The sequence below is a fragment of the Suricata suricatta genome, chromosome 5, assembly GCF_006229205.1.
Source record: "Suricata suricatta isolate VVHF042 chromosome 5, meerkat_22Aug2017_6uvM2_HiC, whole genome shotgun sequence".
Lineage (NCBI taxonomy): Eukaryota > Metazoa > Chordata > Mammalia > Carnivora > Herpestidae > Suricata > Suricata suricatta.
In genome coordinates, this window is record NC_043704.1 from 118961339 (window position 1) to 118988193 (window position 26855).

The 26855-nt window shown below is 37.0% G+C and overlaps 1 protein-coding gene across 4 annotated transcripts in view; it reads left to right on the plus strand.

Moving 5' to 3' along the window:
- Positions 1-26576, plus strand: part of GK5 (glycerol kinase 5) — a 79400-nt gene extending 52824 nt beyond the window's left edge. For all 4 annotated transcript variants that reach the window (XM_029940124.1, XM_029940126.1, XM_029940127.1 and 1 more), the window contains 5 exons: positions 7782-7876; positions 13992-14095; positions 15742-15801; positions 16535-16668; positions 20613-26576. In XM_029940124.1, coding sequence (XP_029795984.1) covers positions 7782-7876; positions 13992-14095; positions 15742-15801; positions 16535-16668; positions 20613-20767 — 548 coding nt within the window. In that variant the 3' untranslated portion in view covers positions 20768-26576. The remainder of the gene's footprint in view (positions 1-7781; positions 7877-13991; positions 14096-15741; positions 15802-16534; positions 16669-20612) is intronic.
- The last annotated feature ends 279 nt before the right edge of the window (positions 26577-26855 follow it).

The following is a 26855-nucleotide window of genomic DNA, read 5'->3' on the forward strand; positions in this document are numbered from 1 at the left end:
ACACACATACACACACACACACACACACACACACACACACACACACACAAATCCTTTTCTCAGTTCCATACTTTAAAAAGCAATAGAATGGAACATCTCAGCCCATTATGTAATATGGTTAGAAATGAATAGCAAAAACAATATATAAATGGTACTTAGCCACGTGAAAATTTGAAATGTCTTTTCTTGAGTAGCATAGGGCCAAGGAAAACATTTGAAACATAATTTGATAGTGTTCAAAAAAATAACAGAAAATGACTATAATTCTGTAAGAACAGTACTTAGAGGAAAATGATGAATACTTATTAATAAGAAAAGGGAAAGAAGCATAATAAACTTTCCACCAAATATATAAGGATATACAAATTATAAAACTGAGAAATGATAAAAAGTAAAATTGATAAACTAAATCTTTTTTTATTTAAAAAAATTTTTTTAACATTTATTTATTATTGAGAGATAGAAACCATGAGGCATGAGCTGGGGAGGGGCAGAGAGAGGGGAAGACACAGAATGCAAACAGGCACCAGTCTCTGAGCTGTCAGCACAGAACCTGACGTGAGGTTCGAACTCACAAACTGCGAGATCATGACCTGAGCCGAAGTCAGACGCTTAACCGACTGAGCCACCCAGGTGCCCCAAATCTCTTTTTAAAATATCCAAGAATTGGTACCTTATCCTTGTTTCACTGGGAATATATACAGTGAGATACATAGTGAGAAAGAGATAAAAATGAGAACTGTTTTAATTATTTTGAAATAATTTCAAACTTAAAGTTACAAATCTAGCACAAAAACTTTTATATACCCTTTATCTCAGATTTGCTAATTTTTTAAAGATTTTATTTTTTTAAGTAATCTCTACATACAACCTAAGTCTCCAATGAACAACCCCAAGATCAAGAGTTGCACATTCCCCTGAGCCAGCCAGGCGCCCCCCAGATTTGCTAGGTTTTAATATTTTACCATGATTGCTTTATATGTCTACGTACCATCCATCCATCTATCCTATATGCTGTGGGACAGATAAATATCTTCATAATTTTCTTAGCTCTTTAGGAATTTATTGCATGCATCATGCTTCTTTCCGTGTAGTACTTCATGGTGCATTTCCTAAGAACAACAGTATTCTCTTATCTAAAGTATGGTTATTAACCTGAGAAAAGTTAACATTGGCTGTTAAATCTTATTAATTTTTAAAAATTATTTTAGAGAGAGAATGAGCAGGGGAGAGGGCAGAGGAAAAGAGAGAGAGAATCTTATGCAGGCTCCATGCTGAGCTGGGTTGGATCCCATGACTGTGAGATCATGACCTGAGTCGAAATCGAGTCAGACGCTCAACCGAGTTACCTAGGCACCCCTTATAAAATGTATAGTCCATATTCCAATTTTGCCAAATGTCCCAATAATGTCCTTCATAGCAATTTTTTCCCAGGTCAAGATCAAATCCATAATTGCTTAATTGTATAATTTCCTTTAATCTGGAATTGTTTCCTCAGCTTTGTTTTTCATGCCACTGACATTTTTTAAAAAATATAGGCCAGTTGTTTTCTAGAATATTCCTTAATTTGGGTTCTTGTGACTAGATCCATGTTATGTAGTTTTGGCTGATAAATACATAAATGATAACTGTATCCTTCTTAGAATATATACCTAGAGATGGAAGGTGTCCTCTAGCCTTGTTTTGGTTCTGTTAAATTTTGTTCATGTGGGGCACCTGGGTGGCTCACTCAGTTAAGTGTCTGACTCTTGATTTTGGCTAGGGCCATGATCATGTGGTTTGTGAGTTTGAGCCTTGCGTTGGCTTTGTGCTGACAACACAGAGCTTGCTTAGGATTCTCTCCCTCCCTCTCCCTCTCTCTCTCTCTCTCTCTCTCTCTCTCTCTGTCTCTCTCTCTCTCTCACATACACACATACACACACAAAATAAACTTTAAAAAATTTGGTTCACATGCATGTTTTCCAATTTCTCCATTGTCTAATTATTATTTTTCCTTTTGTAATAGATAATATGTGGGAGATACTTGGAACTAGCTAGACACCCTATTTCTCATCAGACTTCCCCCATCCTCTAAATTTTGCATTCATTGATAATTCTTCCCTGGATCAGTTTTTATTGTAATGGTTGCAAAATGGTGTTTGCTAACTCCGATATCCCTTCCATATTTATTAGCATTTGATTGTGCAATGAAGAGTTTTCACTTAACCCCTTTTATTTACTTATTATCACTATAAGCTCATTTCTTATTCAACAGGTTATAATTCTTACAGTTCTTACTTATTTTCATATTCCATTTGTCCTGGATTTAGCCAGTGAAAATCTCCTCCAACTATCCTCTATGTCTTTAAATGTCTATCTATATATATATTTTTTAACACTTTGTTAGTTCCTAGCACAAGATTTTTAAGGCTCATTTTATGTTTTTCCTACTCCCTAAGTGGAATTAGCCACTTTCCCAATCAGCCCTAATTCCTTTGAGTGGAAAATGGTATTGAAAAATAATGATGGTGGTTTGCCTGGCTGGCTCATTTGGTAGAGCAAGCAACTCTTGCTTTCAGGGTCATGAATTCAAACCTACTTAAAAATAATAATAATAAAATTTAAAAATAAATTATTTAAACATTTTAAATCCAAGTTAGTTAACGTAGTGTAATAATGATTTCAGGAATGGAATTTAGTGGTTCATCACTTATGTATAACTCCAGTGCTCATCCCAACAAGTGTCCTCCTTAATACCCCTTGCCTATTTAGCCCATCCCTCCACCCAACACCCTGCCAGCAACCCTCACTTTGTTCCCTGTATTTAAGAGTCTCTAAAGGTTTGTCTCCTTCTCTGTATTTATCTTATTTTTGTTTCCCTTCTCCTATATTCATCTGTTTTGTGTCTTAAATTCCACATAAGAGTGACATCAGATGATGTTTGTCTTTCTCTGACTGACTTCACTTAGCATAATATACTCTAGTTCCATCCACATTGTTGCAAATGGTAAGGTTTCATTCTTTTTGATGACCAAGTAATATTCCTGTGTGTGTGTGTGTGTGTGTGTGTGTGTGTGTGCACGTGTGTGTGTGGTGTGTGTGTGTATGCACATGTTATATATAGAAGATGTATATGCACATCTTATTTATGTATTCATCAGTAGATAGATGTTTGGACTCTTTCCATACTTTGCTATTGTTGATAGTGCTGCTATAAATATTGGGGTGCATGTACTGCTTCTTTTTCAGGATTGTTTTGGCTATTCAGGGTCTTTTCCGGTTCCATACAAATTTTAGAATTGTGTGTTCCAGCTGTGTGAAGAATGCTGGTATAATTTCAATAGGGATTGTGTTGAATACATAGATTGCTTGTAGTATTGACAGGTGTCTGATTGTTGATCTCAGCTCAAGTTTTTATCACAGGGTTGTGAGTTCAAGCCCTGTTTTGGGCTCCACACTGGGTGTAAAGCCTACTTAAATAAACAAACAAACAAATAAATAAATAAATAAAAGTAAAAACAGTGATTGGCAACAGATTTCATCAGGGCTAGAAGAAGTGTGTGTGTGTTTGTGTGTGTGTGTGTGTGTGTGTGTGTGTGTGTGTGTGTGTATTAACAATTTTTGAAATATCACACCTCCAATTCTAGTCTAAACCCCTACAGGTCTTTGCTTATCTTTTTCTGTTCTATATTTTTATCTCTTCCACATCGAGAACCCTGGCTCCCAACAACATTGATATTATGCATTCATTCACTCAATCTCGAAATATATACAAAAGAGCTTCAGAATTACTAGATCCATCCCACTACAACAACAATATTTGCTCAAGTTCATTTGCAGGTTTTTTCCTTTACATCAGGGTATATGAGTATATGGTCAAAGCACACTATTCAAATTTACTTCGATTAGTTCTTATTCTTCTCCCTTCAGTGATTTTACTAATTTGAAATAGAGTTGGGTTTTTTGTTTCTGTTATCATTCAGTTTTAGTCTCCCCCCCTGCATCCTTTTTAAAAACACTACCAATATATTTTTATTTATTTGATTATTTTTAAATGTTCATTTATTTTTTGAGAGAGAGAAAGAGAGTGTAAGCGGGGACGGGGCAGAGAGAGAGGAAGACACAGAATCTGAAACAGGCTCCCGCTGCGGAGCCCAAAGCAGGGCTCAAACACACGAACTGTGAGATCATAACCAGAGCCAAAGTCAGATGCTCAACCAGCTGAGCCACCCAGGCACCCCACATTATCCATATATTTTTAATGTGGAATTTTAATTTGATATCCAAAGTCAAACTCATGAAAAAAAGATATGCTCAGAGAAGTTGACTCCCTCACCTGTCCCTTCATCTGTCTCCCTACATCTTGTAATCATTAGGTTTTGGTTTATCCTTTATTTTTTTTTTTTTGCAAAAACATTTAGGATACATGCTTTGTATTTACCCTAATTTCTTAAATAAAATATAAACTATATATGCTCTTTTGTACTTTGCCATTTTCACTTAAAAGTATATTCCGAGAATTACTTCCCGTCATTTCACAGAGATCATTCTTTTCATAGCTACACACTGTGTATGTACATAGTTTAGCCAGCCAATATCCTGTATTTGGGCACTTAAGTAACTTCCAATACTTTGCAAATAGGGCTGCAATGAATATCCTTGGACATATGGGTTTTCTTTTTGTTGGAGGTATGTCTTTACAATAAATTCCCAAAAGTGAGATTGCTAAGTCAAAGGATAAATACATTATAATTTTGTTAAACATTGCCAAATTCCTCTCTCTAGGAACCGTGCCATTTTGCGTTTCTACCAGAATTGTTTCTTTTTTTTTTTTAATTTTTTAAATGTTTATTTATTTTTGAGAGAGAGAGAGAGAGAGCACATGCCCAGCGAAGGGTCAGAAAGAGAGGGAAACAGAGGATCTGAAGCAGGTTCTGTGTTGACAGCAGAGAGCCCGATGTGAGGCTCAAATTTACAAATCCTAAATCATGACCTGAGCTGAAGTTGGATGCTTAACTGACAGAGCCATCCAGGCAATCCTCAGCTAGACATGTTAGATACTGTTTCCCCATAGTCTCTTCCCTCATCAAATCTTTTACATCAGTGAATGATATGGTTGGGTGAATTGCAGGAGCTGGGGACTGAAACAGAAGTCTTATTGTGAAGCTTTCCACCTTTGGCACTGTATCCTCTAAATGGCTGTCATGTAATGGAATCCTATAAATGGATATTGGAATCTACAGTATTATGTAAATGGAATCCTATAACCAATTGAGAAGCTTTTTTTGGTCAACATAATGCCTTTGAGATTCATCCGTGTATTGTATGTATCAGTAGTTCATACCATTTAATTACTTAGCAATTTTCTTTGTTATGGATACATTACAGTTTGTTCACCCATTATCCCACTGGAGGATCTGTGGGCTGTTTCCAGTTTTGAGTGATTATAAATAAAGCTACTATAAGCATTCATGTACAGGTTTTTACATGAATATCATTTAGTTTTTAAAAACTTTTCTAGGATATATACCTAAGAATGGAATTGCTGGCTCATATAAACATGATGTTATATGTGTTCTATAAACATACACACAAATAAGTGTGAGTTTATCTTTGTAAAACACAAAAAACAAAATCCTGCCAAACTGTTTTCGAGAATGGCCATACCATTTTACGTTCTCACCAGCAGTGTGTGTGTGTTGCTTCAGGGTTGGTATTGTCATTTTTGTTTGTTTTTTAATTTTCACCATTCCAATAGGCGTGTAATATTCTCTCTCACTCTCTCTGTCCCATAGAGACTCCTGCGTCCTGTGCCTCAGACCAGGAAGGGGTGCTTCTGTGGAAGCTCTTCATATTTGCACCCAGTGTACAGACCCAAGTGTTAGGTCTTAGACTATTCCTGAGTTTAGGCCAGGCAATATCAGAGAAAATGAAAACAGGAAACTCACCACTGGTTTGGCATTACTTAGAGTTCCCTGCTGGCTTTATTCTTCTGAGTCCTCAGATGGCTTTTCTATGCATTCCATCAGGATTCTTAGTTGTATTCAGTGGGACAGACAGAATGAAGTCTGATTGCTCCCAAAGATTTTCCATCATACGCTCATTTGAGAACAGTTTAAGTGGAAGATTATTTAGAGAAATTCTTTAAGCAAGTATATTCATTGAAATAGCTAATGAAAAATGTAAATTAACTAGATTTCTTTTTTTTCCTTGTTTCTTTGCCTGTCACCAAAAACCTTTCCACAAACTAGCCATCCACTATGTTTTCCAAATTTTGACTGAAAAATTTAGACATTTGAACATGATTTTTCAAAATATACATTTCAAAACCAATGTTATTTTTAAATATTAGTTTTTGAAGCACTAGAGATATTTTAATGTGTTGTATGAATATGTTGACCAAATGAGTGTGACTTATGGATCTGATAATTCATTTTGAACAAAATTTATAGTTATTATTGAATGATCCTTATTAACTTGAGTTTTAACATAGGTGTTCTTTAAACTTTGTGTCTTTAATTCTTCATTATAAGAATAACAAAACCTGCACTAAAATTAAACCAATTTTCCTGAGGCTGTACAAAGCCTTCATACTTATTATAACTGATTCTTGAGGTTTTTCATCTGATCCGTGCTCTCTGTCCTACATGCTTATTCAGGAGTCAGTGCACAAATAAGGATATCCAAATAATCAATGAAAAGGATTTCAACTTAGTTAGTTAATAGAGAAACACAAAATCAAACTATCATGCAATCTACCAAAATAGCTAAAATGAAAAACACAGTATCAATTTTTGGCAAGAATTTGGCATAACTGCAAGTTTCATGCTGTTGGCAGGAGTCTTAACTTGGTATAACCACTTTGGAAAATGGTTTGGCAGTATCTTCTAAAGTTAGTCCTAAATGTGTAGACCCTAGTACTAGCATTACCATCCCTTGGTATATAACAAACAGAAACATGTACATATGTTCACCAAAAAGAATGTCTATGAGTGTTCAAAGTGGCCTATTTATATAGCCCAAAACTAGAAACTAACCAAATGCATATCAGCTCTAGAATAGTTTAGTAAACTGTGTATTGTCACATAGTGGAATATTATATATACAAGCATAAGAATGAAGTGTAACAGCATGAGTGAATTTCACACGCATTGTGTTAAACAAAAGAAATTTATATCTTGATCTGGATGTTGTTTACCTAGGTGTGTTTACACTGTGAAAATTCATCCCACTATATACTTGGGATTTGTGCAGTTTTCTACATGTATGTTATATACTTCAGTAAAAATAGTATATTAAATGAATTAGATCTTGATTTTTTGTTTTTTAGAGATTGGCTTTTAATATATCTACTTATTATGGCCCCTAATCAAATCCATTATGTGGAGTAGTTTTCCATTGATTCTCTTGGTTACTATAGATAGATGATCTTTTCATCAGAAAACTAGGATTGGTGTTATCTTCAGGAGAATAATTTATTTTAATGCCAAAAAGAAAGCACACAGAATTGATTTTTAAACAGCCCGGATATCTTTAAAGAAAAAGTAAGGCCTGCTGCATACAGAGCCCATGTAAAAAGACCTTCCATGGGCTCATAAACCTATGCAGCAGTGTGAAAGCCCAGACAGAACGAGAGCACATTGGCCTTGGTGTTGACGCCTTCAAGCGAGCAGCCTTTCATACTGTATTCATAGGAAATGTGGATGCAGGTAAATACTAGTCATATAGCATAATTCTCTTTGTCCCTCTCCAACCCTTCCATTTCGTTTTAGCGTATTTTTGTGGTTTTTTTGTTTTTGCAGATCTTTTCACAGATGTTGCTGAGACCGAAAAAATGGCCAAAAGTTTAGAAGATTCTGAAGGAGTCTGTTTTGTTCCATCTTTTAGTGGGTTGCAGGTATTTTTTTTAATTTTTATTTTTTAGTCCGTGGCAATTAACAGACATTTCTCTCCTCATACATACACTTAAAATTATTTATATGCCACTCTCTTACTTGAAAATTTGGGCACTGAGCAGTGTGAAAGTGAAGGTACATTCCAGGGCTGAGAAGCTGTGACTTAGCATGAATTCCATGAGAGCAAATTCAGCTTAGAACTCCATCCCTATGGAAAAGAAAAGTTGGCAAGTTTGGTATAGAACTTTTACATAAGACTTAGCATTACTTTGTCATAACCAAAATTAACCATTTCCCAGTGGGGAAAAATATATCAGTATATTGGCATTTTTTACTTAGAGGAAGTTGAGAATTAGAAAAATAATGTTAAAATCTTTCTCTCTCTCTCTCTCTCATACACACACACACACACACACACACACACACGGGTAGATTGTGCAGTTATTTATAAGTTTCATTAACTTTTTAAAAACTCAAATTCTCTTTTGGTTAACTGTTGTGGTGGACTATTGGTTACTTGGCCTAATCAGAAAGTGAACCCAATAAGAGAAATGGCTTTGTAGTGTTTGACTTTGTATTTAATTAAAAGATATGTGATATTGCCTTTGATTTTAGCATATTGTTAGGAAGACTTTTTAAAAGCCTTTTCAGGTATATTATTATGAATAAAATTCTTTTTTATGGGAAGCTTATCCTATCCTTTTAATCGTTTTCCAAACATTATTTCCTTTCTAAAAATAAAAATTTCTAGTCCATGCTATACTCAGGTAATCAGTTTAACAAAATTTGAAAGTTTGGATAATACTATCGAAACTGGTGGAAAAAGATTAAATCAGAGTGTGTCAAATCTCTAAAAATAAATTATTTCCAAACTAGACATTTAAATGGGCATTATTAAAAATTTGTTAATGTTTATTTATTTTGAGAGAGAGACAGAGTGCGAGCAGGGATGGAGACACAGAATCTGAACCAGGTTCTAGGCTCTGAGCTGTCTGCACAGAGCTGGATGTGGGGCTCAAACTCATGAACTGCGAGATCATAACCTGAGCCGAAGTTGGACACTTAACTGACTGAGCCACCTAGGCGTCCCAGGCATTATTTTAATATCTGTAATAATCTCCTTCTATATACCTTACCCTAAAGGACTAAAAGTTTATAAACAACATAATAGAGATTGTACTGGGTTCTCTTAGGGTGCTGTGAGGAAATGAAATAGCATCCATGATAGGACAGAAGGTGAAAGAGTATTTGTTGGACTGACATTTCAGGAAGAAGATTTAGATGAATAGTTGTTATCAGCCAAGGTAGGATTTAATTAGGCTACTATATATTCTTCCCTTTTTTGAAATATATGCTGGGGGACTTAGTACTGACTTTATCTTGGCAGCTGCTTTTAACTTCTACATTAATCCATATGCCTGTAAAAATAATATCAAATATATGATAAAAAGTACTGCTAAAGCCCAGAAGATTGGAGAAAACTCGCACTGATGCGGTTTTTAATGTCACGTTAATAAAAAACGTCCCTCTGCTGCCCTCACTGCGACGTGGCAGTCTGTTGGGTTCAAGGGGGTGGAAGAGGACTACAGACCCAAGGATTTCCTAATGTAACATGAAACTCTTCAGTAGAAACCGAAAGTTAATTCAGACAACAAGAGTGTGTTGATACTAAGCTGTTTGGAAAATAGGAGGGAGATCACTGATAAGCTGCCTGTGTCTACAAGTAAAGAAAATGAGGGAGTGGGGAATGGGAAGGAAGGGTCAAGTATCTGTGATACTGCCCTTAATTTTAGAATATTGTTACAGCCAGAGATAATGGGGCAGGATATTGAAAGATCTCGATGGCCTCAATTTCTCAGGGGAGTCTGCTGAGAAAGGGGCACTGGGGGCACTTGGAGGAGAGTGGGGAAGTCAGGGAATAGCAGGGGAGGGCTGGAGCATGGGGGCCGTAACCTGGTGGTAGCATCAGTTGGCGCACCACTGTGGCTTTGGTGTAGCAGGGCTTGTGGCCTGGGAATGGTGGAGATACTAATGTCGAGTATCCATGTCAGGTATAGGAGGCAGGAATCAGTGGCTCTCTGCCTGACTTGGAAGGTACTGTGATGGTGGCAGTGATAGGATGGGCAGAATGGTGCATCACGTGCCGGTCTTCCCGGGATGGGGAGTCATGCTTCAGGGAGCATTCTTAGGTTTGCAGGCTTGCTTGTGCTGCTCTGAGAGGAGCTGGTTGTTCACTGGTACCAGAAAGGAGTCAGCAACTGACTTTGGAATTCTTTTTTTTTTTTAATGTTTTATTTATTTTTGAGAGCTAGAGAGACAGCGTGAGCAGGGGAGGGTCAGAGAGAGAGGGAGACACACAGAATCTGAAGACATGCTCCAGGCTCTGAGCCCACTGTCAGCACAGAGCCCAATGCGGGGCTCGAACCCACGAACCGTGAGATCATGCCCTGAGCCGAAGCCGGACGTTTAACCAACTGAGCCACCCAGGCGCCCCAACTTTGGAATTCTTTATGTTGTTTGTGGTTTCTGCTTCTCTGTGAGTCTACTTTTCTCATTACCAGCTCTGCTCTGTACTCTTTCTTCCTCATAACTTCTGCTTGTCATTATTTTCCTCATACTTTATGTTTCTCTACAATTTGGAAATACACATAGCCTTCTTCCACTTTGTGCAGCCTTTTAGCTTCAGTTCCCTCTTGTTGATGGTCTTTTTCCTCAGATGGTCATTTCTAGGAAATCTGAGAATCTGATTGGTCCACCTGGTCTTTTCAGGCTTTGGACAGATTTTGAGTTAGTCATTGCTCAGTCCCTGTGGTTGTGGCATTGGCAGTGGGACTAAGGCATGAAACATGACTGTTACAGACAACAAGGTCTATGGAGTCAACCAGTTTCCTCCAAAAGAGATGTGGCCAAGGGTACCTGGGTGGCTCAGTTGGTTAAGTGACTGAATCCTGCTCAGGTCATGATCTCACAGGTTGTGAATTCGAGCCCTGTGTCGGGCTCTGTGCTGACAGCTCAGAGGCTGAAGCCTCCTTCGGATTCTGTGCCTCCCTAGCTCACTGCCCCTCCCCCACTCATGCTCTGTCTCTCTCTCTTTAAAATAAATAAACATTTAAAAAAAAAGAAAATGAAGAAGAAAGAGATGTGGCCAGCAAATACTGGGAATGCTGTCTCTGGTTTTGAGAGTGACTAGAATGTCTGAGTGTGAAGGGAAGTAAAACATGATGTTGGTGTGGACCTAAACAAGCATGGGAGAAGGTAAGGCACCTGGATGGCTCATTACATTAATCATCTGACATCAGCTCAGGTCATAATCTTATGGTTTGTGAGGTCAAGCCCTGCATGGGGCTCTCTGCTGTCAGCGCAGAGCCCACTTTGGATCCTCTGACCCCCTCTCGCTGTCTCTCCCCCATTTGTGAGCCCACTTTGGATCCTCTGACCCCCTCTCGCTGTCTCTCCCCCATTTGTGAGCGCTCTCTCTCTTTCTCTCTCAGAAATAAACATTTAAAAAAACATGGGGGAAGGAAGTGTCTTCTAACAGTAGATGCATAGTGGCGGAGAGTGATCATAGAAGTTGGTACAGTGCTCTTCTGGTCCCTGTGCTCTGGGGGCTTGGCAGTCCTTTGTGTAGCTACAGCTGAAGCTGTTTGCCCAGCACGGAGCAACCATAAAATAAGTGGAGGGACTTCTCAGAATTGGTTATGGTTTAGGAGAATTCATTTACAGTCGAAGGAAGAATTCAGAGGGCACAGAAAGGGATGTGAGGAAAGTTAGTCGTGGGAACGGTTTTGGTGAGCAATAATAGTAATATAAAATTTGTAGTCAACGATGTGTCAGGCACAGTTCTAAATGTCATGCATTATCTCATTTAATCCTCAGTAACTCAGCAAGGCAGAAGATACTCTTGTCATCCCACTCTGAAGATGAGGAAAGTGAGATGTAGAGCTGTTAAATCACTTGCCTTGTCTCACACAGCTAGTGGGCGACAGAGCTGGTTTCAGGGCCCAGCTGTTCTGACTCCAGAGTCTGGGTTCTGACTCCCGAGTCCGGGTTCTTAACCACCCCTCTGTACTGGTTCATTGTATAGCATAAAATGTAAGAATGGAAATACACAACAGTGCCTTTAGGTTCATCGTTGACAAAGGGCAAGAGGCATGTTCACATTAACCATCTTACAGGTACCCAGCAATTTAGGCTAATAGCCCCATGGCGACACTGGCCTGCTGAGGCTGGTAGTCTGTGCCTTGGGCAGGAGTCTGCTAGGTTAGCCCAGGGCTGCAAGCAAAACTTTGCGGATTCTCTCTGTTCCTAGTTGGTTGATGGTCTGGGAGGCTTACTTGGTGGGGTCAGCTGTGACAGATTAAAGATGTAGCTGGAGGGGCGCCTGGGTGGCTCAGTCGGTTAAGCGTCCGACTTCGGCTCAGGTCAGATCTCACATTTGTGGGTTCGAGCCCCGCGTCAGGCTCTGTGCTGACAGCTAGCTCAGAGCCTGGAGCCTGCTTCCAGTTCTGGGTCTTCTTCTCTATCTGCCCCTCCCCCTCTCATGCTCTGTCTCTCTCTGTGTAAAAAATAAATAAAACATTAAAAAAAAAAAAGATGTAGCTGGAGGCTGTCTCACCCTGTTGAGGTGTGACCAGGTCACCTTCCTTCTCAGTGGTTTTCCTACCATATCATCCCAAATAAATTTGAAAAATTATCAGAATAAAATCACAATAGGAGGAAAATCATAGCTACAGTAAAGATAAGATGTAATATGGAATTTCTTCAGTTAAATAGTAAAGTATTATTTGTTCATTGACTGAACAAATGTGTGTTGATCCCCTATGGGAGACAGATGCAGTGCAAGGCCCTGGAGACACATAGGAAATGTATCAAATGAGTTTCCACGGGGAAGATACAGTTTCAACAAACATCCACACAAACATGTGTGGTTATATACACATGATATGAAGCAAAGTTCTGGGGTTCCATAAAAGCGATGATGGGGGCTTGGCCTTGTCTCTGGGATTGAAGTTTTCCCAGAGGAATCTGAGCCAAGCTTTGGAAGGGAAATAGGTTAACTAGGAGAAGGGGTGGTAGAAAGTTTTCCAGGTAAGGAGATGATGTGTCAAGGCCCTGAAGCTAGAAGGTGCCTTTCCTGGGGACCATCATTTTCTGACAGCTCTAGCATATCCCTCTGTCATGACCTTCCATCAGATGTTGGAACTGTTCTTATGTCTCTTTTCTTGTGAAACCATAAGCTCTGGAAGGGGTCTCCATTCTTCATCTTTGTGTCCTAGAATGGTCTTCGAACTCTGGGGATGCAGTGAATACAAAATTTATATGATAGATACATAATGCCAGCTCAGGACTTTGGCTGTTTTATTTATTTATTTTTTAGAATTTATTTTTTGAGAGAGAAAGAGAGCACGAGTGGGGGAGGGGCAGGGAGAGAAGTAGAGGATCCGAAGCAGTCTCTGCCCTGTTAGCACAGAGCCCAATGCAGGCCTCAAACCCATGAACCATGAGATCATGACCTGAGCTGAAGTCAGACACCTGACTGAGCCACCCAGTGCTATAAGACTTTGGCTGTTTTAAAGACAGATGTTAGGTTGGGTCATTTCTCATATTAGGCAATGAGAATATTAAGCTAAGAAATAGAAGACAAAATATTAGGTGTAAGGTATGACACTGAAAAACATACATTCTGCATTATGGCTTTTTATCTAAGACTAACTTATACCGTCAAAAAGCTACTTTACAAAAACAAGTTCAGTGTAAAAACTTTATAATAGGTGGAGAAAAGGAGAAATACTAGTATTGCTTTTCATTTCCTCTTGTAAAGCTAGACATCTCATAAGTTGTTACTCTGCTTCAGTCCTTTCTCTTTGTATGAGCTCAACAGAAGGTATAGCTAAGTCCAATATCTGTAAGTCAACTAAATCAACCCTGCTTAAATCCTAGTAGAGAATTAATCCTAATAGTTAACGTTTTTGGGTCTGTCATTTATTTTAAAACTACTTAACTCTATATAAATAAGCATTCTTTTTTCTAACATGGCTATGTTTTTATTGCATAATATGTCTTTAAGTCTATGGATTTAATGTAGAACAATAATAAAATTTGTTACTCTTTCTTTAGGCTCCATTACATGACCCCCATGCATGTGCCTCTTTTATGGGTTTGAAGCCTTCCACCAGTAAATACCATCTTGTACGAGCAATATTGGAATCAATAGCTTTCAGGTACCAAAACTGGCCCTAAACTCACCTCTCTGCATACAGTATTGCCTTTTCCTTTTTTTAATTTCTCCTAAATTATAGAATTTCATAATTTTTTAATGTTTCTATTTATTTATTAAGAGAGAGTATGAGTGGGAGGAGCAGAGAGAGAGGGGTCCAGAAGATATGAAGCTGGCTCTGCCCTGACAGCAGAAAGCCAGATGTGGGGCTTGAACTCACGAACCGGGAGATCATGACCAGAGCTGAAGTCAGTGCTCGACTGACTGAGTCACCCAGGCGTTCCTGAAATTTCTTAATTTTAACTGAGCATTTATACCTTTAAATCCATGCTGTTTATGACACAATTATTGCTAATTTCTTTAGCATCTCTTTTTTTCATATTTAATAGTTCCAATACCATTTAGATTTGATATCTGAAAATAAAATTATTTTTAAAAATACAGTTGACCCGTGAACAATGTGAGTTTGATCTGTGCAGTCCACTTATATGTGGACTTTTTGATAAATGCAATATGGTACTGTAAATGTATTTTCTTTATTATTTTCTTAGTAATATTTTCACTTCTCTAGCTTACTTTATTATAATAAGACAGTATGTAATACACATAATATACACACTCTGTGTTAACTGATTGTTACCAGTAAGGCTTCCCACCAGTAGTAGGTTATTAGTAGGTAAGTTTTGGGGGAGTCAAAAATTGCACATGGGGGGCGCCTGGGTGGCTCAGTCGTTTAAGCCTCCGACTTCGGCTCAGGTCAGATCTCACGTTAGTGGGTTCGAGCACGCATCAGGCTCTGTGCTGACAGCTAGCTCAGAGCCTAGAGCCTGCTTCCGGTTCTGTGTCTCCTTCTCTCTCTGCCCCTCCCCCTCTCATCCTCTGTCTCTCTCTGTATCAAAAATAAATAAAACATTAAAAAAAAAATTACACATGGAATTTTGATTTTGTGGTGGGTTAACATGCCTGATCCCCACATTATTCAAGGGTCAGCTGTATCTAATTTCATATGCATAAAAGATTTGAAGTTTGGACTTTGAAAGGTTTTTGTATCCTTATTCATAAAGGAGAATTCTAATTAATAATGCTTCTATTATATCAAAGATTAAATCACCAAAATTATTCTTTTTGTATATTTCCCTGTGATCTTTTCATTATGGCACATTTGTAATTTTAATTCACATTTTTAATTTTAAATCACATCTTTAATTCTTAAAACTAAGAATGTGGCTGTCATGGATATGAACATTTGGAACATTTAAAAGAAAAATTTCCAATTACAAAATGATAATTTTTTATTTGATGAATTCTATTAGATGTTGTTCATGGCACATCATCTTTATAGCTTTTTGTTAAATGGGTGCTTGCTTTAAATTTTTATTTGTACAAACTATAATAGATTAAGTTTATTTCTAAATGAAAAACATGGTCTCTTTTATCAAGGTGAAAAGCCAAAGGCCCTAAGCCTCTTGCTTGTTTGAGCATCTAATATCAATTTCAGATAGCATAATGTATTTGTTTAATGTTTTCTTTTGCATATTTTATAAATATCACATATATAAAACCACAGTTTTAAATTTTCTTGATTTGAAAAAAATGGAGATTTATCATTATGTGAATTTCCTCTAAACAGTTTTCTTGATTTTTTATTAGAAACAAACAGTTATATGAGTTGATGCAGAAAGAGATCCATATCCCTGTGACAAAAGTCCGGTATGTAAACTTTGTTTCCAGTAGATTTAATTAGAAATCAAAAGTAAGTGGTAACTGCTATTAGTGTTTTCATCATTATGACTATTCAGGATTTAAAAAAAAATATATGGCTAGCTTCTTTGCAACAAAATTCTTAGTCATAGGAATTTGGAGAGGAAAGGGAAGCTTATTTTGGATTTATGGAGAATAGAACACAATAAAGAATTTAAGATGATCTTAGTATATTATAAAGATCTGTATTCTTTTTTTGAGATTTTATTTCTCTGCACTCAACATGGGGCTTAAACTCACAACCTCGAGATCAGGAGTTGCGTGTTCTACCAACTGAGCCACCTAGGTGCCCCTATCATAAACATCTTTCAGATCTCTCGTTTGGGTGTATGGCTATCTTTTTGGCATGGAAACATCAAATTTTCTTTGCTGGAATGTCCAAATGAATTTTTATGTTGGCTTAGTTTACTTGGCCTATTTTGAACTAGGCCCAGGATGAACAGAACAGGTGAGAAAATTGATGTTAGGAATAAAGAAAGATGTTTGAAGTTACCTAATAGGGACCTTTATCCTCAGGTCAGTGCTAAGTGATATAATTTTGGAATTAAGAAGTTGAGCTTAAAAAATAAAATCAAGGATCTAAAAAAATACATATGGCCCTTTTAAAAAGGATGAATAATGTTTTTATGTGGAATAATTTATTTGTTGGAATAATTTATCTCAAATATCTTGCTCCCCACAGGGCAGATGGAGGAGTTTGTAAGAACAATTTTGTCATGCAGATGACTTCAGACCTGATTAATGAGAAAATAGAGAGACCCGTCAACACAGACATGTCGTGCCTTGGTGCAGCCTCTCTAGCTGGCCTTGCTGTTGGTATGTGTGGATTTTATAACCGCAAGAGCTGTCTTGCAGGCTGTTTCTTGCCGATAGCAAGAATTCTAGAGAGGGTCTGTAAAACCTTGGTGTCCAGTTGTTAGGGAACCTGGTCTGGATCACCCGGGAGAAGAACCAAGTGGCACTCGGAGATCTTGGAAGGCAGGAGGTTTATTTTACACCAGCAGGCTCAGAGGAGATCACTCTCCGGAGGTCTGAGCCCCACATAAGCAGAGGGAACAGTTTATAGTCTGTTACTTCCACATTCCACATTAGTAATTTGGCAAGCGCGCTGCAAGCGGATTGGAAGAAGAACTCAGAAGGGGAGTCTTCGGTAGGGGACTGGAATTTCCCTGTCAGTCCCGTTGGCCATCTTATAACAGATTTTTCCCTGTCACAGTAAGCTGCATACACAAATGCACCTTACTCACAAAATATTCCTCTGACCTCCTCTGTGGATGGTCCATTTGTACTTGTTCCATCTTCACTTTACTGCTTCACTCAGAATAATGAGGCGAGGATAATTAATTCTCAGCTGCTCTGTCTTCAGCAAAGGGAAGGTCTCTGGGTAAACTTTCTGAGTAGATAGGCCTTTCTTTGGCATTAAGAACCACTCCATTCTTTTATTTATTGAAAATTTGTTGAGTATCTGCTACATGGCAGTCACTGCTGGGAATAAAGAGTTTAAAAAACATAGTCCCTGCTATGGGAGTCTCTAGGTACAGTCTGACAAGTCAACAAATTATTTATTATACTTGTGTGTTAAACCCTTAAACCCAGCGAACAGTCATAGCATTAAGCTAGTGGCGCAGGCTCTCCAGAGGAGGCTCAGTTTTGAAGGAGTTAGCAGACAGCCAGGTGAGGAGGAGAGGTGAGGAGGAGAGGTGAGGAGGAGAGGTGAGGAGGAGAGCCATGAGAGCTGAGTGGTCCAGTAAAGAAAGCAGCTTGTGCCAGTATCCCAGCCCTTTCCGGTAAGTGGTGTTAGGAGAGCAAGAGGGAAGACTGGAGAGGGATGGAGGTCCAGTTGTGGTGCACTCCTCCTAGGGAGGAGTTTGAAGTTAATCATGAAGGCACTGGACAGCCACTAAAGAATTTTAAGCAGGGGAGGGACATCGATAGATCTGTATGTGAACAGATCACTTTGGCAATTAGTGAAAGGATTAGTTGGGAGAGGTTAAAAATGGACTCCAATTAGAGGGCTCCCTAGGAAGCAGCATGCTGCCTTAGGACACTGGGAGTATTTAATATGTTCTTCTGTGGAGGGGAAGAGTGTTCGTATAAAACAGGTATCTTACAGTTAAAAATTTTACACTAATATTTAATATATTAAAGTTACAAGTCCCCTAGTTCAACTTAAACTCTATTCTGCTAAAAATCTGTTAATTTTGAATAAAATTAAAACAATCACTTTCAGGGCACCTGGGTGGCTCAGTTGGTTAAGCGTCCGGCCTCAGCTCAGGTCATGATCTCACAGTTCGTGAGTTTGAGCCCCGCATCAGGCTCTGTGCTAACAGCTAGCTCAGAGCCTGGAGCCTGTTTCAGATTCTGTGTCTCCCTATCTCTCTGACCCTACTCTGCTCATGATCTGTCTCTCTCTGTCCCTCAAAAGATATCAAAAGACATAAAAATTTAAAAAAAAACACCAATCACTTTCATTTGTTCACGGATTACTGTGTGATAAATTCAAATTGAAGAAAATAACTTTCCCTTAAATCATTCCCATTTAGTAATTTAATTAAATTCCTTTGTATATTTCAACATAACATAAATTTAATGCAGTTGATTTTCTTTTTAATAATTGCATGTTCCTAACTGAGCAAACTTAAAAGTGTAACCAAAAAATCTTCTGAAGAACTTAAACAGCTTTTGTAAAATGAATAAATTAAGCTTATATTTACAGTAAATCAAATGCTCAGAAATATTCTAATACTATTTATAAGGTAAATTAAATTCTTCTGTACTTTTTATTTTTTTAATTAATTTATTTTTATTTTTAAATGTTTTTTTATTTTTGAGAGACAGAGAGAGACAGTGCAAGCAGGGTAGGGTCAGAGAGAGGGAGACACAGAGAGAGGGAGAAGCAGACTCCAGGCTCTGAGCTAGTTGGCAGCACAGACCCTGATGAGGGGCTCGAACCCACCAACCGTGAGATCATGACCTGAGCTGAAGTTGGACACTTAACCGACTGGGCCACCCAGGCGCCCCTCCTCTGTACCATTTCATGCTGTCAGACTAAATATGTCAGATTCTCTTGAACGTTTTAAATATACTTTAAGTAACAAACAGAGATTTATCTTAAACATAATATAGTGCTTGAGCTTCATCTATTTCATTATATCTGTCTTGAATTTCAAACCTTTCCAGTTCACAGAGACTTCACTAACTACAGAGAGGTGTTTTACTATGTCAGAAAAGCAGAGATTTCTGGTTGGATTTCTTCTTTCAGAAATATGAGACTTGAAGGCTATGTACATCTTTCTCTATTTTCAAAGGTCACCCAGAAACTGAGGCTATTTGATACATATTTTAAACAATTGCTTCAAAAAATATGCATGTCCTAGAGAATAAATAATTCTATAAATAAGGATTTTAAGAACATGCTTATTTATTTTTATGACTAGACTTATCTGTAGTATACTAATAAAAACTATTTTTAGTCTTTAATAGCTTCTCTAAATTAGTTAGTATCTTTAAATATATAGATAAGCATAAACTGCTGACTTTGTAAATTAGAAAGAATGTGACCTGACAAAATTTTGTTTTATTTATTTATTAAAAAATTATTTTTACTTTTTTTTTTTTTGAGAAACAGAGAGCAAGTGGCGGAGGGGCAGAGAGAGAAGGAGATACAGATTCCAAAGTAGGTTCCAGGCTCCAAACTGTTGGCACAGAGCCTGGCACAGGTCTCAAACCCATAAACTGTGAGATCATGACCTGAGCCAAAGTCGGATGTCAACCAACTGAGCCACCCATGCCCCCGACAAAATTTTATTTATTTATTTATTTAAAATTTTAAATGTTTATTTATTTTTGAGACAGTGTGTGAGCAAAGGAGAGGCAGAGAGAGAGGGAGACATAGAATCTGAAACAGGATCCAGGCTCTGAGCTGTCAGCACAGAGCCCAACACAGGGCTCAAAGCCACAAACTGTGAGATCATGACCTGAGCTGAAGTCGGACGCTCAACTGACTGAGCCACTCAGGTGCCTCATGACATAATTTTAGAAGAAATAATTTTGCATCAGCGTCATTGGTAACAGACAATATATTTCATGAAGATTTGTCAACTATGGTAGTACCTAAAGTAGGTGAGATATACCAGGTTAATTAACAAGATACCTCAATCATTTATGGTCATAGTTGTAAATCTGTTGTCTTGCTACTTTTTATTATAAGTCACACAGCCCTGTTTGTGAAGAACAATATATGCCAAAGCAATATTATCATGAACTTTTATGAAATATGATAGTTTGAAAAAGATACTACTTATTATATTCAGTCCCAACTTTGGATTTATGAGTATCCCAGGGAGTTGCCTCAGACCATAAGGATAAGAACAAAATCTTAATTTATCTTTTTAATTATGTAAAAAGAAAATATATCATTCCTTATTTGGGTTTTTTTTTTTTCTTTCTACCAAGTCATGAAAGTAAGTGATGACAGGGTCAGATTGCTCTAGACATTGGCACCATGCCACCCAGAAATAAAGCTGATAGTTAGAAATCAAAAGATTGCAATTCCTGATGTATTTGTTCCTAGAGATAGACAATCTAGCAAAATTAAAAAGCAGCAAAAATATTTTGGCTTGTGTTTTAGAACAACAGTTGTTAAAAATAAATAAAACAGCGGTTGCTTACCTGTGCACAAATTCACCTCGGTTTGTGGATAAACTTTATGAACTCCTTATTTGCCTTAAAATTTGGGAGTAATTTTTTTATATCCATAGGGTTTTGGACTGACAAGGAGGAACTAAAGAAACTGAGACAAAGTGAAGTGGTTTTCAAGCCACAGAAGAAATGGCAAGAATATGAAATGAGCATGGAAAACTGGGTCAAAGCCGTGAAACGCTCCATGCATTGGTATAACAAGATGCAACACTAATTGGGATGACAGAACCGTATATGGCTGACGTGTGGCTAAGACACAGCTCAGGGAAAATAACCAATACGACGATGACAGAGAAGATTTGAGAGGAGCTTTGCCACCTGAGAGGAAAAACAGTGCTTTTTTGAATACAAAACAAAACAAAAACATCCCTCATTTTTTAATATAAATCGTGGCAAAATTGTAAGGCAACAGTACCTCAAAACTTTATATCTACTGTTTTGTAGCAGATTCCAAAGGACATTAGCCTTTTCCAGCCATATTTTTACAGCTATGGGTCCTCCTCCTTTTTATACTGGGTCAGTGATCTATACAAACATGAGTTACTGGTTCTGGGTCAAGCACCATTCATGTTTTGTTCTAAAACTAAGAGACAGGTGTTCCTTTAATTCTTTGAAATTAAATGGGCTATATGAAGTTCACATAGCTAGAAAGAAAGAATGAGGAAATGTGAAATTTTGAAATGTTAATAGTTTATATTTAAAACCATAATTGTTCAATACTATATCCAAATATGAGCTCAGTATGCCCCACAGATAGGCTTACTTGTTAGTTCTTTCCTTTATTGGGTTGCAAAACACTGCCTTAATTTTTACTTGTTTAACCAGAATCTGAACATTTTTTATGTATTGAAAAATAACTTTAGTTAATGAAACTAAAAAAGGCTATTGATTCATCAGGAACAAGAAGATATTTTCTTTCTCAAACAGAACTTCTTTCAAAAACTTCTGGCCAAGTATAACATCCCTTTTTTTTTTGTTTTGTTTTGTTTTTACAAAATCCGGGTAGTGAATATAAATCTTGCTTTTCTTTTCCTGTTCTTTATCTTTGTTGTTGACATGCTTGCATAAATGTCTTTTGCTTTCATTAAGTGCCTAATTGACAGCGCTTAATTTGAAGAAAGTGCCGTATTCATTGGTGACTTAAGAATTGCTTTCATTGCAATATTTAACTTGCCAGGTATCTTTTATTTTTGTCTAATCTTCTCATCTCTCTGAGATAGGAGCCGTGGGGAGTGGACAGAGGTAATCTGACTATATCCGTGCTAATGATTGCCCTACGGCCACCTGGGCCAGAGCTCCACAGAAAAGAGCAGGGACAGTTCTACATTCTCAGTCTTTCTTGATAGAAACAAATGTAAAAGAATCCAAGTTGTGAGTAGCTTTAGGCCTGGTGTAAAATTGTCCTATGGCAGGAGACTACCAACCTGTTCTCATATTATTTGCCTCTCTCTGCATTTGAGCTAGGTTCTCTTTATATTTGTAGCAATAATGAATTTATTTCTCTCTTAGTCAGGCTTTATAACATGAAGTCCTATTGTTCTAGATCTAGTTGTTAAATACTAATGTAATTTAAAAAGTAACTGTTACAGGGAATTTTGTGGTTGCTGTCATATATATCCATTTCAGTGACAGATGTGATAGATCTAGAGGCTACATTGCATTTCTGCAAATTCCATTTCAGTGAACTTTGTCTTCTTAAAGTATTAATATTTTTGATAGAATCATTATAGCCAATATATACTATTAACTCCATTAATTAAGATTTGGAAATATTTTTGTTAAGTGGAGGGGTTTTGTTCACTGTAACAAGTAAGATTCCATTATGTAGATAATGTTCTTTTATTCTTTTCATTTTTTTATGGCCTTTTTACAAAGCTTAGTGAACAACTATAGGCCCTTTATCAAAATCAGATCATATGCAAGCTGCTCTGTTGTTTTACTTTTTCTTACAGATTCTGCTTCTCAGTGAGTATGATTTCATAGGAAAGGACTGCCTTTCTGTGTTAGGATATACTGAATTGTAATATTATGAATACTTAAGCTCATTTCTTTTTCACATTCTTCTTTACATCATAAAACCACAAAATAAAGGATAAATACCTTTTAGATAATGTGAGAAAGTAACTTTGGATATGTCTCATTGGAATTGAGCATCTCAAAAATTAGTGGCTAATTTTTCCTTCTGTTAGTCTAGGAGTTAATTTATTTTTACTACCTCTCACTGTTTTTTAGTGACACAGTTTAGCAAATCTGTTGCCAGATTTGACCTAAATCAGAAACGTGGTCACATTTGCTTTTGTAGTTGTAGAAACAGTTGATATTCAAAATCAGTTGAGCAAAATAGTTATCCCTTCCATTTTCCAAGTTTATTCTCATTTGTATGCTAATATTTGCAGTTAAAAATTTTTGTCCAAGATTTCTCAGCATGTTTTATTTTCCTATTATGGATCAATCAGATATTTTTAGGAGATCTGTAACTATCTGCTCAAAGAGGAGACTGTTTCTGTACAGTCCTTCTTACAGTGGTACTAATTGCTTTCATACCGAGACTTCCTGATTTTTAATCTTTTTATATCCAACCATAATATGGCTTCTCACATTCAACATTATTGACATTTGGAACAGGTAATTCTTTACTTTGGGGTGGTGTACTATGCATTATGGGATCTTTAGCACTGTCCCTGAGCTCTGCCCTCTAGCTACTGGTGGCATCCCCGTGGTTGCAGTGGTCAAAAATGTCTCCAAATGGACCTCAGGAGGCAATATTGCTCCGAGTTGAGAACCACTAATACAGACTATTAGAAGAAAATTGAAGACTCTGCAAATGCAGTATCTATGATGCTCCTTTTTCTCTCTGCCTCATTTTACCTTAAGAAATGGTTATTAGCAAAAAAGAGGTGATCGTATTTTAAATAAGATTTCGACTTTACTAGTTATTAAGGAAAAAAAAATCTTACATTGCAATTGTCTTCTGCTGTTTTTACCGACTCACCCTCATCCCCATGCCTGCATCCTCTGTGGTCTTAATGAGTGGGTTGATGACTTCAGTATAGGATTAATGTAGTCTGCAAAGCATCTTGTTGTGATCTGCCTTTTTGCTTCCTTTTCATCTCTGAACAAAAGAGATGATGACTCTCTTTTGTCTGCCTCTGTGCAAGACTCATCTCAAACTGGAAGCTTCCTAGAAGCGGAAACCAGGTCTACTTCCACAGAACTTAACTCTGTGCCTTCCTATTGGTTGGATGAATTTTTGCTTTGTAAGTGCAACTTTTTTTGTGTATATATTTTATCCTTGATTTACATGCATTTGTTGATAGGAAGAGGCTTATATTTGTTGCAAGTAAAATATGTTTTGTTGATGAAGAAGGACAACAGTTGACCCATGAACAAAATGGGTTTGAACTGTGCAGGTCCACTTTATATGCAGACTTTCTCCATAAATATATGTAGCATACTGTAAATATATTTTTCTTATGATTTTCTTGATAAGAATTTCCTTTTCTCTAGCTTACTTTATTGTAAGAATACAGTGTGTACTACATATAAGAAAAAATTATGTGTTAGTCAACTATTTATATTATCAGTAAGATTCTGGTCAGCAGTAGGCTAGTTAAGTTTTTGGGGAGTCAAAAATTATACACAGATCTTTGCCTGCACAGGGGATCAGCACTCCTAACCCCTGTGTTGTTCAGGGGTCAACTTAGGAGAGCTAGAATCCTCATACTGTTTATTTTTAAATTCTTCATAGGTTTTATATATATGCATACACATTTGTGTAGAGATACACATCTATAAATACACATAGTTTTATCAACTTTCTAAGGTATGGTTGAAGCCTGTCCATTCGCAGGTTTTGTGTATTTGACTGTATACAGCTCAGAGACTGAATCTTAAGAATGCCAAACTCTTTGGCATTAGAGGGAAGTAACTTCAGAAACGGCCCCTTCTACAGAGGACTTATACCGGGAACCAGGCTTCAATTAAAAATAATCTAATCCAGGAGTTTGGCAAGAATTTTTTAATTCTGTGAAAAGAGGACCCTGGAGTTCTTCAACTTGAAGTGATTCTAGAGTCCTCCAGAGATAGCCTAGAAGACTCCAAGCTACCCCCAGAGGATTCTGAATCCTTTTGGGAAATCTAGATCATGTTTCTCAGTTAGAATTAAAACATACTCTTGACTTGCCTTGTCCCAGAATCATCTTTCTGCAAACCCAATGCTAGGTCATCTGTTTCAAACCAGTCAAAATGGTAACCTCACAGAAGTCAAATAGGTGATCCAGAAACACATTGCTTATTTTTAAGTTTTGGAGCCTGGTAGCCATATATATTTTGGTATCAGCATTGGTTCTAAGTTACTTGGCTATATTGCTACCATATCCCCATGGGACCCTTGCCCTTTCAGGAATGCAGGAATGATCTTGGGAGTGGGAATGTTAGAGACAGGAACCTGAAGAGTCAGATATTTCTGAAGTTTTCTGTATTCTATTTCTACTGCCTTTCCCCCCTTTGTTATAAATTTGGTTTATTGAAATAAAATGGCTATATCTGTACAGATATCTATACTATTTAGAATATAAATGATATAAAGTTTCAGTTTAAATGAGCCATATTTTTCCAAGAAACTTTCAGACTGTTGGAGAGTAGCTCAAATGTACCGTTTTTCATTCCGACCAGCAGTGGGGGAGAGATCTAGTTTCTCCATCTCTTCACCAGCACTTGATGTCACAATTTTTTATTTAGCCACTGTGATAGGTGTGAAGTTTTCTCATTGTGGTTTTAATTTACATTTCCCTAATTAATAATGATGCTTAACATCTATTCATGTGCTTTTTTTGCCATCTGTTTATCCTCTTCAGTTAGATGCCTGTTCATATCTTTTGTCCATTTGCTAATTGGGGTGTTTGCTAAATGAGCCATCTTTAAATTAATCTCTTTTTAAAAAAAACTTTTTAAAGTCAGTCCAGTGACTTAAGAAGTCATTAAGTAACATTCCTAAATCCTTCTAGGCAAAGTGTATTCAGCACTTGAATATGATTTTATAACGTAGGGAGAAGAGTTCTCAAATTCTTTCTGCATCCATGGAGTATAGTAGTAATACTAAATGATGGCAAAAACGCTTCGAGGGTACTTTTATGTAGAATGTTAAGTAGGGTGTACAAATACATATTTTGTACATAGCTTTCATAATGTTGGTAATCATTTTTCCTTAAAATAAGCTGATTTGTGTAAATGTTTCAGAATGATGTTGTGGAAAACTAGTCTGAAATTTCCCTATTTGTGTAAATCTTGATTCTAATTCATAGGCATCAGCAAATTTGTAATTTTATTTCTCTGATGTTCTTTACAAGTTTCAAACTTGTATTTAATAGTCATTGAGAACTTCATAAGTCAAGATCTACAGGTAAAATCTAAAATGCATTGCACTTCCGGTTCTGTGTCTCCTCCTCTCTCTGCCCCTCCCCTTCTCATGCTCTCCCTGTATCAAAAAATAAAATAAAACATTAAAAAAAATTTTTTTAATGCATTGCAATAGAAATGTATATGTGAATTTTTCCCTTACCTTTTTTCCACTTTAACTTTTGGGTTTGTTTTTTAATTTTACCTGGAAATTGTTCTTTAATACTCTTTCTTGTTTTGGTTTCTGTGCATTGAGACGGTCACAGAAATAAGCATTTATTACTCAATTGTTAATCAAGATAAATTTGAGCTTAAAATGGTTAGAGAAGAAATGTTTTCTGTAACCGTGCCTCTTTAGATCCTATTAGGCTTATCACTCTATATTCTGCATTCTTGCACGAGGGAAATTACTAGAGAAGAGGGTTAATCTTTTGTGGTGGGAAAAAGATGATATAATTTGTTGTGAAAATATACTGTATTTTTAAATACTTAGATTTTAAATAATGAGGAAAAATTTCAAATACTAACATGATAGAATTAACCTAGTAGTTGTTAAAAATCGCTTCTGAAAAATGACCTAAAATTATTTGGGAAATTACAATGAAAAAGTAAATGATTTTTCTATATATATGTTTTAAGTACATTTTTATTTAGCGTTTCTCTGTTCATTGTTTTGGATTTGCACACATATACACTGACATCCAGATGGTGAAGGATTCAGTTAGTCTGGATTTCATTCCCTAACTGTAGGGAGACCATGGTATCATTCCAAAGTAGGATATTTGAAGGATGATAAACATTCACTTAACAGAATAAAGCAGTTTTCTTTTATTTTAGGTCAAAGTAATATTAGTCTAAAGAGGAGGGTAAGGAAAGGAGGCATGGAGATACATGGAGCTGACTTT